Source organism: Astyanax mexicanus, chromosome 8 (genome assembly GCF_023375975.1).
Source record: "Astyanax mexicanus isolate ESR-SI-001 chromosome 8, AstMex3_surface, whole genome shotgun sequence".
NCBI classification, from domain to species: domain Eukaryota; kingdom Metazoa; phylum Chordata; class Actinopteri; order Characiformes; family Acestrorhamphidae; genus Astyanax; species Astyanax mexicanus.
Window position 1 is genome coordinate 58,900,117 of NC_064415.1, and position 14,046 is coordinate 58,914,162.

General features: G+C 39.0%; 1 protein-coding gene across 5 annotated transcripts in view; it reads right to left on the minus strand.

The window, feature by feature from the left end:
* Positions 1-11,096, minus strand: part of astn1 (astrotactin 1) — a 249,095-nt gene extending 237,999 nt beyond the window's left edge. For 2 of the 5 annotated variants that reach the window (XM_022677738.2, XM_022677736.2), the window contains exon 1: positions 10,460-11,095. In XM_022677738.2, the coding sequence (XP_022533459.2) occupies positions 10,460-10,760 (301 nt within the window). In that variant the 5' untranslated portion in view covers positions 10,761-11,095. Of the gene's footprint in view, positions 1-10,459 lie in introns of all 5 variants that reach the window. The other 3 variants (XM_022677740.2, XM_022677739.2, XM_022677737.2) reach the window with 2 other exon arrangements.
* Positions 11,097-14,046: the final 2,950 nt, after the last annotated feature.

Genomic DNA, 14,046 nt, shown 5'->3' on the forward strand with positions numbered 1-14,046 from the left:
CTCTATCTTTCACTTTGTCATTCTTTCACACTGGGTGAGGATTTTTTAACAAGTGGTTGGCATCTCTTGACATCTGAAATCAATAACTTCGCAGCAACCTGTCTGATGGCATGGGGGATCTGTCCAGATATTCTAGGTGAACATCTTTTTAGTCTGCATTTCTTACAGCAGACAACAGCAAGGGAAATTAAGCAGACTGGTCGACTTGGTCAGTGTTCAGAAAATGACCGAAGTGCAACATTTTAATACTTGCTGTGATTTAACAATGGGTGAACTTTAAATCCTCTGTAGAATGTAGAAACGCACTGAATACTTGGCAAAAAATGGTGTGTTACCAATAAAGTTGTACTATAATACTACTTCTTCACAAACTGTCAGCTTTCCAGCTAAAAGATATGAGCAGAACAGGGCCAGGATGTTATTCTTATATAAGTTGAGTCTTGAATCCAATTTCTGACTAATACTGCACTGTTCAGTTAAATGTATAACTTTTTAAATTAAGAAGTAATTTCATGCTGGGACAGTGTGGCAAAAATATTTAAAAAATGTAGTATATTCAATGTTTTAGGAAATTGGCAAAATGAATGAAAATCTGCCAAAAATGCATTCGATATTCCGCCTTCAGCCTTCATCTAAATGTTTAATTCAGTTTGGTTCAGGTCAAAAAGAAATAACTTCAGTGCATATTTAATGAAAAGCACAACACAGCTCATGCAAATATATCATGTTAAAAAATAAATTATGGAACCTATTCAGCACACATTCCGTAAACTAAACTCTCACTTCAGTCACTTTCTACAGTCTTCAACCAGTGCTAACTTTGAAAAGGTCACGGTTCACTTTTTCCTTGATTGTGGCCACAGTGATCAATCTCACCATTTTCTTCTGTTTACCTGAAGAACTCCCGGCAGGTAGCAGCTCGTGGAGAGCAATACATTACTGCCACAGACTGTTAATGCAGCCCAAGCTGTCTTCAAAGAGCATTAGCAGAAGTGGACCGAACTGTGTTTGCTTGTCCCGCGGATGCCCCTCGGCTGGCCCACGTGAACGTGCATACTGATCCGAGTCTGAACTGCACACACTCCTCCGTACTGCTCACATCCTCATCCACATATCTCCCAACCCCCACCACACCAAAATCCCATCTTATCCCCGGGGACAACTCAGAGTCAACGGGGAAGCACATCAGAGACGAGCTCAACATCCACCACCACCACCCCTGGGATTTTAGGCTTCACAGAAATGATGTTTGGAGTTATCTTGGGTGATGCACTCCTAAAGGCCTGTACCATTTTTGGCATCGAAGAAATCCTTCAGAACCTTCCTGGGGTAGAGGGAATGTTGGGAAGGGGGCCCAAGTGCTATGTTCATCACAGAGCATCTAAACAGGACAGATTCAGGGAACTGCATCAGCAGGACTACGAGCCCTTTTTAAGATTGGTGTGGTCTAAATAGGTTAGAGTCTGTTTGTTTTTCAGTTCTACACAACAAAACTCCGCCTCAAGTGCCCCCGTACTTCAGAAAAGCTGTGAAAACTCTTTTTCCACAGAATATGACGAAATGTTTACCAAAATGTGGATTCAAACTGGATTAGCATAATGTGAGGTTAGTATTACAGCTCATTTTGCAAAAGGAAAAAAAAAGACGGTGGATTATTTATCTTTATTTATTTATTGTTTGCCAAAGTTACTCATATGGATGGGACTAAAATTCACTGAGAAACTGGTTAAAAAAAAACACATCAACATCCCTATGTATAGGGTATTTGCAGGTATAAGCAAATTAAATTAAAGATTTTTAAGGTCACTTCCTCCTGGTGACCAGGTGCTGACGCTGTCCCCAGACAGTGTGAGGAGAGCATTCAGCAGGATCAGTGCTCGGAAAGCTCCTGGGCCTGACAACATTCCTGGCCGTGTGCTGAGAGACTGTGCCTGGGAACTCGCAGAGGTTTATACTGACATTTAGAACACCTCTCTGAGTCAGGCGGTGGTTCCCACATGCTTCAAAGCCACCACCATCATCCCTGTCCCAAAGAAGGCATCGCCATCCTGTTTCAATGACTATCGTCTAGTTGCACTCACCCCCATCCTCATGAAGTGCTTCGAACGACTAGTCATGCATCACATCAAGTCTTTGCTCCCCCCCTCCCTGGACCCCTACCAGTTTGCTTATCGGTCAAATCGCTCGACCGATGATGCCATCTCCACTGTTCTCCACTCAGCCCTCACACACCTAGACAAGAAGAACACCTACGTCAGAATGCTGTTTGTTGACTTCAGCTCAGCATTCAACACAATCGTCCCCCAACAGCTCATACACAAACTGGACAGTCTGGGGCTGAGCACTTCACTGTGCAACTGGCTGTTAGACTTCCTGACTGGAAGACCACAGGCAGTGCGGGTTGGCAGCAGCACATCCTGCATCACCACACTGAACACAGGGGCTCCCCAAGGATGTGTGCTGAGCCCCCTTCTGTTCACTCTGCTGACCCACGATTGCACACCAGCACACACCTCCAACCTCTTCGTCAAGTTTGCAGATGACACGACGGTGGTGGGTCTCATCAGCAACAACGATGAGTCACACTACAGGAGCGAGGTGAGCCGCCTGGCCTCCTGGTGCAAACACAACAATCTCTCTCTGAACACAGAGAAGACCAAGGAGATTGTTGTGGACTTCAGGAGAACTCACACACTGCACACCCCTCTGTTCATCAACGGAACTGCTGTGGAGAGGGTGAGCAGCACCAAGTTCCTGGGTGTGCACGTCACAGAGGACCTCTCCTGGAGCACCAACTCAGCATCACTGGCCAGGAAGGCAAATCAGCGTCTCTACTTTCTCCGCAAGCTGAGAAGAGCTGGAGCCCCCACCCCCATCATGACCACCTTCTACAGAGGGGCCATCGAGAGCATACTGACCAGCTGTTTCACCGTGTGGTATGGGGCCTGCACAGCATCCTGCCGCAGGACCCTACTTGCACTGTCTATACGCACTTTAATTCCACTTAATTAAACTGTGAACTTTAAGGACTTACGCACCCATTCATTTTACCAGCCTTAAGCTATATACCATATACCGTATTTGCACTACTGTTATTTACTATTTTTATTGTCATTCCATCTCAATCACCATCAATATTGCACTACTGTCTTACGTATGTTTATTGTGTCTTGCTGTATTGAACATATAGTGTCTCCCACTCTTTTATACTATAATTATATATCTATTTTTTACTTATTTACTTATATTTATATTTATATATCTATTCCTCCCCCACACCACTGCACCTTGTTTTTTTCTCATGTATGTCTATTTGTGTCCCTGCTGTATTGTACACAGCGTCTCCCATTCTCCTTTATTATATCTATTATCTGTACTTGCTGTAAAATTGGGAAGGAGAGTAACGTAATTTCAATTCTCTGTATGTCCTGTACATATGCAGTATTGACAATAAAACAACTTGACTTGACTTGAATATTTTTGTTAAGTAGATCATTTTCACTGTAAATCAGGGATTTACAAGAGTAAATATAAGATCATATTAAATATTTTGCCAAAACCAAAACCATACTAAATGAAAACATTTAGCAAAAGGCCAAATTCTAGTTCTGCACAGGTTTTCATTTATTTAAATACATTTTATTAAACGTATTTTTGTCTTGCTTTATTAAGGAAAATTCAATTACAAAAACTACTGCTTATATTTTGCAGTGGTGGCCCACACAATTACAACACCCTGCAGAGGACTATTAATGTGAAATAAGGAATGCAGCCGACCTCTGGGCTGGGCTGGAGACGGTTTTATCTGCGATGCTAAGCTGGATTACTCACAGAGTTAATGACAGACTGAAGTTGTCCCTATGTGAGCTCGGTCTTCACACAGCCCTCTGGCTATAGGATGCCTCCTGTCTGTTGATATCTGAATAAGTGCCCCTTTCGGCAGTATATTTTTTCGGCATAAATATTCGGCGCATACCTAATTAACATACTCAGCTCGCAGATTCAGCTCTGATAGGGGAATTCAGCAACTGTAATCAGAATATGTAAAATATCAAGAGTCAACAGAGACGGCAAACGCAGCAGCAGCCAACGCCGAGGCTTTTACACGAAGCCAGACACCGAAAGCTACAGCCGCATTTGCATTCGATTCCTTCCAGATGTACTTGGATACTATTGCTCTTCTTCTCCTGAGGGCGAAACGTAACGTCATCTCTCTTCAAGGCACCATCTAAGCACCAGCTCCTGTTGCCATGGAAACGGCTCACTGCCACACGGTTCCTCTCCGCCTGCTCTCTCTGCAGTCCTGACAAGCCAACCCAGCGAGCCAGAGCTCAAACGCCAGGAATATCTCCCAGAAAAAGAGGCAGAGGAGAACAGCTCCATTCCATTACCATCGTATTTTATTACTCGTTCTGTGGCAGAAATAAACACAAGAGTCTGTAAAATTACGAATTAAGTGACCTTAAGAAACCTTTTGTATTCTATTAGACCTGTTACAATATATACAAGTTATTGTCCCACAAATAACTACAATCAACAATACTCAAGATTGTTACAATTATGTCATTTCAGCTGACGATTAACTGTCATAAAAATGATTGTGTTTAACGGTGATTTAATTGTTGATGTTTACAACTTAAGTATTTTAGCAGGCCTGTTCTAGCAGGCTCATCAATATTGAAATAATGAAAAAACAATCTTATGATAAAAAAATAGCAAATATTCTAATTCAATTCACTAAGACCTCACCAGGGTCACAGTCCTGAACATTCCTTTAGAAGCCGTTCTTGTTGCACAAACAAACATATACTTCTTTTTTATTGGTTTATTGGTGGTTATGACACCACCACCTCTCTAGATCTGCAGAGGTATCCAGGTATGCCTCTTCCTGCAGGTACCATCTCAGTTCAACACCAGTCAGCACTCTTTGTGGTACAGCCTGGGCAGTGGTTTGGGATAATCTGTACTATAACTAATTAGCTGCTTGTTCCTGTGTTCAGGAGGTACGGATTCATTAAATAATTGTGAAATTTAAAGTCAGCACAAAAATAATAAGAATATGAATAATTATCTTAAATAATTGAGATTAGATGATTACATAACATATAAATGTGACAAACCTAATATCATAATAATGCAGTTGCACTAATACAAAGACCCTGGACTAATAATAATTGGAATAAAGAAATCTATAAATATCCTAAGTAAATGAAACACAAATAATACAAAACATTGTTTAAAGCAAAATCATCACATCAACTCACATATTAAGATACATGGAAACTCTATGATACATAAAAATAATGGATAATGACTGGGTAGGAAATTTGATTGAGGTTTAAAGCCTATACTGATAAGACAATAGTATATTAATTATAGTATATTATAGTATACTGTAATTATTGTAATTATCATCCAATCATATGATACGACACAAAAAAGGTAATAAAAACAAATAAAAAATACATGATTTAATGAAGGTTATTATGAAGTCTCTAATGTGTTTTAATAGGTTTAAAGGTGTGTGTGGTTGTGTGCACTACTTGGTGTAAGTGTGTAGTCTGCTGAACCAATTATCCCCTTGTACCTAATTAAAAATAGCTTGTTCAAATACTTGTGGCTGCTCTGTAAACACTGCATTAATAACAGCAGAACACGGCTAAAGAGAGGAGGAGCAAAAGCACACAGGGCAACATTCATCCCTTCTGAGACTTTCAATACAATTTTATATACATTTGATGCATTTTGATTTAAACAAAATCACAGTTTAGTGCCTTGCTAACATTATAGCAATGTATTGCGGTATATAGAATTGTCAGCCCTGTATCGTGTTTGTATCATATTGCCAAGTTCTTGTCAGAACACAGCTCTAGACCGAAATTCCAAAGATTTTTGGCATATCTAGACTAGAGCCAGAAACTACATGGTCATCCACCAACCGCCAAAAGATTACTGACATCAACCTCGATACCACAGCAAGCCATGCAAATACAATTTTCCAATCATAACAGTGGGATCTAACGACAGAGTTTAACATAGCTGAATAGTGGATAAGGTTTAAACACTAAATGAACCACTGTGACACCAATCTTTACATCTAAACTAATAATTAAAAATCTATAAAGTGCTTTTGATAATCTATACATTATTGCAAAACAAAACTTTGTGATATAATCCTTACACCCCTACTCAACAGATCTGATTTAAGAAACAAATCCAATTTGCCTGGATTCTGAACACAGCCTAAGCTTCTGAAATGTGCTTTCTGGTAGGGGAGGCTTGAGCTTTAAATTATAAATGAGCATGCCAACAACAGCAACCAGAATTCAACACTGAAGGTCAGTAATATTCACACATCAGTGGTCCCCAGCACAGTTGGCATCTATCTGTGATGGAATTAGAGTAAGTAAACTCCAAGTAAGTCAATTATAAGTAAAGCTGCTTTGCCTCTGCCCTCTTCCATTCCAAGTCTTTGATTTAATGGCACATTTGTCTGATTTCTCTCTCTTTTCTTACTAATTCAACATTAAAAGTGAAACTTTTTAGCATTCGCAACAGCTTTAAACTGCATTAGGCTCATGAGAAAACCTGTTTAAAACACATCCAGAGCCTTGTCTGTGTTTACATTGATCTCCTGTCAGTCACTTAATTTATAAACTCTTCAACATCCAGTTACCCGAGATAACAGAAAACTTGTGTGAATCAGACATCATCAGAGTTTCACGCTTTAACAGACAGACATCTCAGAATACACTGGTTAAATACAGATGCACTGAAAAATCTAAGTACTGCAGTAAAATACAGTGCTCTCCATCAGATTTACAGAGTATGCTATTTCTACATAGGTAATCAGATTCTGCAGAAATGCGATTATGAACATGCACATAAAAACAACAAATATTGCACAAAGTTCCCAGGCCACATAGCATTAATTAAGAAGTAAATAGCTAAAAATATATTTATATTTTTTTTGTTGAGCAAGTAAACTTTATCAACATATGGTCAAATAAATAGTGTTAATATCTCAAAACTCAAATTAAATAAAATCTGGCATTTGGGTCTAATGGTAAAATAAAATATGGAAGAAAGTAATGGATAGCTGTATAACTAACTTGCTAGATAAGCCAGAATGCAACATGAATGACCTCGAAAACACCCGCAAGAGACAAACCTGGAGCAACAAAAACAACTTCTCGTCTGACAGTGTGAACACATAGTAAGGGATAAGTTAAAAGAGTGGTAGACAACAATCCTCCCAAATTCACCATAACAGTAAAAAATAAAATCTCATGAGGAATCTGCAAAAGTTTGCATAAACATTTTGAAAAAATAATAATAGTGCTTTCTAGCTGGTTGGCTTAATCATATGCAAGCTGCAACAGTAAGTTATTGTCTCAGACAATAAACAGTCGGCTTCTGACACCATTTAATTTTTTTTTTGTGCTCCACACAAAAAATTATATGGAATTAAAAATGCAGTCACACCCCAACAGTGTTGACAGAGTGAAGTTCCAGTCAGATACGTGCTGACACTATTTTTTTGTACTCCTGGGATTTTTTGTTATAAATATGCAGGTCCTCATGCATTCCTATATCAGAGAAAGTGCTTGCATCAAACTGCATGTTTATCCCCCTTGTGTGTTTTTTCATTAAAAGTTTAGTAGAGTAGCAGGGCTTTGGATTGGGGAAAAAAAATTCAGATTCATCACTTGTAACACCAGACTCACTTTCAGTTTTAATAATGAATCAGCTCCATCAACTCTTTTGGGATGTTTGTGATTACACAACCCGCAGGGTGAAACAGTGCATGGCCGCATGGTGAAGAAAGACTGACTTGTGTTTGTTATATAAAAGCCACAAAAAGATAGGATTATTCACTGTATGCTGTATGATGTTAGAGTTCACAGTAACCAACAAAAATAAATCACTGCAGGCATTCCAACAGAAATATAAACAAAATGTAGCAAAAGGCAGAGGACACAGGAAAGAATCATCTCAATAAGTCAATATATTCTCAAACTAGCCTTTACAAAAACGCAGAGCGTAGAAACCTGTCCTCAAGGCGCTCTCAACGTACCTATTCATTTTAACGCATTTCAACGAGTTCAACACTGAGTTTTCACCATTTGTTATTTCCTTCTTCAGATGTGTTAAGAGGGTTTTATACAATGTAATTCAAAATGACAACCTTGTCATCGCCGTAGCACAGCCAAACAAAACAGCTAGGCCCAACACATCTGTCACAGCTTTCTCAGGAAGAGACTGGTGCTTCCAAATACTAAACTTTCACAAATCTGCCATCTGTATTGATTGCCTTGCTGTGGCTTATGCAAGACGCTCTCACTTTGCACCAGTACTGTATGAATGGCAGGCAGGCGAGCAGGCAGACAGGCGAGCAGGCAGGCAGTACGGCAGGCGAGCAGGCAGACAGACTGAAATATCAGCACCATGGACAGCAGCCAAGTGCTTATGAGCGAGGCCTCCATGCTCCACAGAAAGTACAGGCAGCAGAAATCCATAATCTGCCAATGGTGACACACTTCTGCATAAAACATCATTTAACACAGGGCTAATGGCAACAGTGTTGTCAGACAGGGTGATAAATCCACTAAAAGTAAAGCTTTCCAGGGGTTTAAAACCAAGGCTTTACGAGCACTATGTGCAATATAATAAGAGCGTTTGGAAGTAATCTGATTTCCAAAACAAGAGTCTAACATCACATCTGTTTATATAGACAATTTAGCAATTTGTTTAGCTATTGTTGCTGGACACAATACACAATATAGGACTATGCCGATCACAGTAGTTACATTTTTGCTGACCTCGATATTACTCATTGTATTCACTTAGCTAGAAAGTCCTAGGAACATGAATTGGTTGGAGTTGGTATGCAAACCTTGTCAAATAATAGGCTTATTTTGATAAATATATTTTTAAATAAATATATTATAAACATATTTAAATATTAATTATTAAAATATTATTATAAATATATTTGTCCTACTTAAAGAACAGGGGACAGAAACACAGTGGGAGAAGGTAATGGGCTCACTCACACAATTTACACTCGGTCTGCGTCTCCAAAAGTGTCCACACACAACAGATACAAACACACATATTTCCTCATTAAGTAGCAGGACTTTAAACATTTAAAATGCTAATCTTCTGGATATTTAAAAGGCATTTAAATCCCACATTCAGCTGTTTCTAATATTTGATAGAGATTAAGAAGCTTAAAACAGAGCTGACTAATATTGACTTATATTTACTAATCTGCCAATCAGAAAAATAGTTGCAGCCCTAATGTACACGAACAGCTAGGTTAGGGTTAGTTAGTAACCTGATAAAGAGAATATATGAGGGACTTGTTTGTATAAATCCTCACTTCTTTGTTACAGACCAACAACATGCAAAACAAAGCTAGTTAATGTTAACTAGCTCTAGCTAAACTGTAAAAGCCAGTTGTTAAATCTAACCTAACTAGCTAACCCAGCTAACACAACACTTCACAACATGCAGGGTGCCCATGATCTCATGTCAAAAATAAAAAAATATGTCGACTCCAAATGTTCATTTTTGACTAATTGTTAATCTGTAGCACTACTTAAAGTCCTGGTGACAGAAACACAACAGGAGAAGGTTTACACTTAACTCTAGACCTGCGTTTCCAAAAGTGCCCAAACTAAAGTGCAGTACTTTATACATTTTAAAGGGCAATCTTATAGACATCTACACAGCATTTAAATTCCAAGTTTAGCTGTTTTCTAATGTTTATCTTAGTAAATTAGAGCTGAGAGCTAAGCTGGAGTACATGACAAAATTATTTAACACTACCAATATTGAAAAATCAAACAAAAAATAAGGTTAAAGCCAAGGTTAGCTTAGCTACAAAAAAATAATCATTGGTTGCAGCCTTACTGTACACTGACAGCTAGATAACCTATGAAGGATTTTTTTGGTTTGTTTGTTTGTTTGTTTTAATCATTACTTCTTTGTTATAGATAAACAACAAGCAAAACAAAGCTAGCTACTGTCCAAATATTTAAGGTATGAGGGATTTCTTTGGTTTGTTTGTTTGTTTGTTTGTAGTGGTTAAAGCTAAAATAACATAGCTAGCTAACCCAGCTAATAAAACACATCACAACACTCAGGATGCCCGGGATCTCTGCAGCTGGCCGGGCTTCACGTTATAATCGGGCCTGAGAGAGACACGGTACCGCGCTGTGTTGAATAATGTTATTTATTTATCCCAGCTATGTTACCTGTTTGCTGGCTGTGGTCAGTTATTGTTAATGTTAGAAACCCCGCTGTCTAGTTACAGTTAACCTTAAATATGGAATAACGTTATATATCACGGCTTCCAGGGAAGGCCTGCGGTTGATATCTGAATTAAAATGAGATTAAATGAGATGAGGAATCAGCAGCTCCAGCTTGAACGTTAAATCACTCTCACACTCACCCAGCACGAAGAAGGGCAGCTCGGTGTTCTCCAGGTCGTCCACCACCACCACGTCCCCGGGGAAGTCGTTCCGGACCGAGAACAGCAGCTTGGGCTCGGAGGCCGACGGGCTGTGCATGATGCTCAGGTCGTTCTCCCGCAGGAAGGGCAGCGCGGACACGGTCACACTCTTCATCTTACACTCGGCGTCCTGCGAGCGGTCCTCCTCCCCGTTCAGACATCGGCCGCCGGGCAGCACCAGAACCGCAGCCAGAACCGAGCAGAGAGCTGGTACCGCGGAGAACAGCGAGCGAGGAGCCATTTTGATCTACGCCTCAGCAGCTTCAGCAGCCTCAGCCTCCTCTCAGCCTCGCTTCCCGCGCTTGCTCCCAGAAACGGGAAATCACCACAGAACAGCGAGCGCGAGCGAGAAGCCCAAACGCCCTCAAATCCAGGTTCGGTTCGGCTAAAAACGGCACAGTTCGACTCGTTATAGCCGATTTTACCTCAAAAATGCTCTCAGACCGGCGGTAGGAGCTCCACAGCCGCCGCTGTGCCCGTCTGCATCCAGCCGTTAGCTACAGCAGGCTCTCCCGCTGCAGCGCCGCACCATAACAGAGCGCACCAGTGCACGCGGAGGATGTGCCTGATCAAAATCATATTTTAGGCCTAAACGCCTCAAACATTCAACAAACATTTAACAAACATTTAATATAGCCCACAAAAAATAAAATATAATATATAATACATAATAATACGCACCTCATGTACTGTTAAATACGTTTACAGTTACTCACACACACATATCTAGTCTTTTATTTCTATTATTTCTCTCATTTAGCTCATTTAACTCATTTCCTGTCCACAAACTTTTAACTTTTAGCAGGTTAATACTTTAAAAGTCTCTAATAGCACCCACTCTCCAGATATTTAAGAAGAAATGATTTAACCTTCATCTCAAATGTTAGAATTATTTATTTATATGTATTTATATAATCTACCTTATGTTGATTCAAGGTTATTTGAATTGAACATTGATTCAACGTTATGTTTATGTTTGTAGATGTTATGTAGAGTTTCTAATAAACTTTTCTTGCATTAAATGTGTCAGATACCCCGTTTGTATTCTATTCTTATAGCTTGTACAGTGTTTTATGGGGTATAAAGGAATCTTTGAAAACATAATAAATATAATATAATATAGTATAATAAAAAATAATGATGATGATAATATTTGAGGGGAGAACCTTTCATCTGACAGTAATCATCAACCTATGTCAGTGAAGCAATGTTTTTCTATCATCAACAGCCACAATAAAATAGTTTTATTTATTTAGTGCTCTATGCTATCAGGGTACCCGTGACTCTGCTAGCCAAGCCAGCAATTCAGCGTTTATTTACAATTGAATCAATGTCACATTGAGTTTAAATCAATGTGGTTTTAGTGTGTCACTTTTCAGATCCTTTTCATTCTAGACTGAACACTTTCAAAAAGTGCATCTCCTCCAGGGTTTAGTAAAGACAGTGTTCTGTATAGAACCATTGACACTCAAACATCCATCAACAGCTGAAATCTTCTTCAGACTGAAGCAGAAGAAAGACGAATCAAAGTCTCAATAGCAATATAGCTTGTTGTTCATTTAACATAATAAATGTAGGTATTTAAAGTGTTCATATGATCAAAATATGATCAATACAAATGCTAATAAAATCATCAGAATGATTATATCAATAAGAATAAGATGTTTTGTTGATTCCAATATAAACTCTTACCATTGATTTCAAAGTATTTTGTTAACCTTTTCACAATCATTGTTTCAACATTAAAAATACAACTGATATTATTTCAACCACATTTCACCGTAGAAGATCACTAACATGCCAGCCAGGGAGCTGAACCACACTGTAAAAATGCCTGAAGCAAAATCACAGACACTCAGCGAGCTATGTGCCCTCCCTATGTGTCCCCTCTATGATATGATATAGACAAATATTGAAATGGACAGCAGAAATCTGTTCAGCAACAAACAACAAATGCGAGCTTCACAGGCAGATCAAAGCGTCCCTGATTGGCTCTTTGGGGAAGCATGAGGAAAAGCATCTTTTGAGTCGGTACAGCAGGTGCAGGACTCTGGGCCGGGGGGAGTAGGTGGGCACAACCACTGCCCCAATGCCCTCCTTGTGAAATCTTGATCTTCTTCCAGCTCTGAATCGAGGCTTAGCAAACTGTGAAGTACTTTTTTGGATGAGAGGGCACAAGACTCATTTCAGCTTTGACCTGCTCCATAATTGAACTCCGAGGCCAGCAGTGTTTAGGAGGAGAAAGGAGTGAAAGGAGCATCGCCACCCTTTTTAAGGCCTACGCCTTTTTACCAGCACTTAGTTATTACCTGCTTTAGTTTGCACCTTTTTTGCCAAAGGCAGTGTAGTATGGTGTTACCTTAAGAAGGTGTGATGATGGTTGTGCTGACATTTTTGCAGTGTTATTGCACAATACTATATAAAAAAGCCTTAGCCTTGTCCCAGATATGATTGCAATTTTTAATTTATCCCCATTTGAATTATTCAACTTAAAAAATATAAAATGATTATATAATAGCATAATATTTTAACTGCACTCTTAAAAGAGCATTGAACATTATTTATTACAAATTGTGAGACATTACAGTTGGAATTTAAGAATGTTTAAAATATGCTAAATAAATAAAACAAACTGCTTTAAAAAAAAGAAAAAATCTTACACATCATTCCATTCACTTCAGTGGGACATCCTCAATAGGATTTACAGAAAGAATTTATACAGAATTGATACATTTTTAAATAGATTTAAATGTTAAAACTATTGTGAAGAGAGTTTTTCAGATAATAGGTATTTGTGGGCTTCTTGTGGTTGAAATGAAAAGTTCAAATGCCACATAGTCTAACATCAAACCAAGCTGAACTGCTTAAATTTTTGTACCAGGAGTGATTAGCGTAAAGTTGCATGAAAAATCTGTGATTAAAAACCACCAGGATTATTCCACCAAATATTTATTTTTGAACTCTTAAAAATTTGTGAATATGAACTTGTTTTGCATTATTTGAGGTCTGAAAGCTCTGCATCTTTTTTTGTTATTTCAGCTATTTCTTATTTTTCTGCAAATAAATGCTCTGAATGACAATATTTTTGTTTGGAATTTGGGAGAAATGTTGTCTGTAGTTTATAGAATAAAACAACAATGTTCATTTTACTCAAACATAAACCTATAAATAGCAAAATCAGAGAAACTGATTCAGAAACTGAAGTGCTCTCTTATTGTGGGTTTACAGTGTGCGTTTCTATACCCCTGGTAATGCTGCGCTGTCAAGTATCCTAACTAAAAACTCATCCATGCATCTGAACAGAACAGCGGCTGGTTGGTTTAACTGCGGGGGATGGAGCCAGTGAAACCGCAGCCAGGAACGTTTCAGTGGGACAGCTTGGCCACCGACAGCACAGGCCACAGCTGGGATTTGAACATGGATGAACATGAATACCATCGGCGCAGATCGTGTCTGCACTCTTCAGCTGAGCTTCTGCCAGGTGCTTTGCTAAATAATCATTTGGCCAGATTATTGTAAAAATAAAC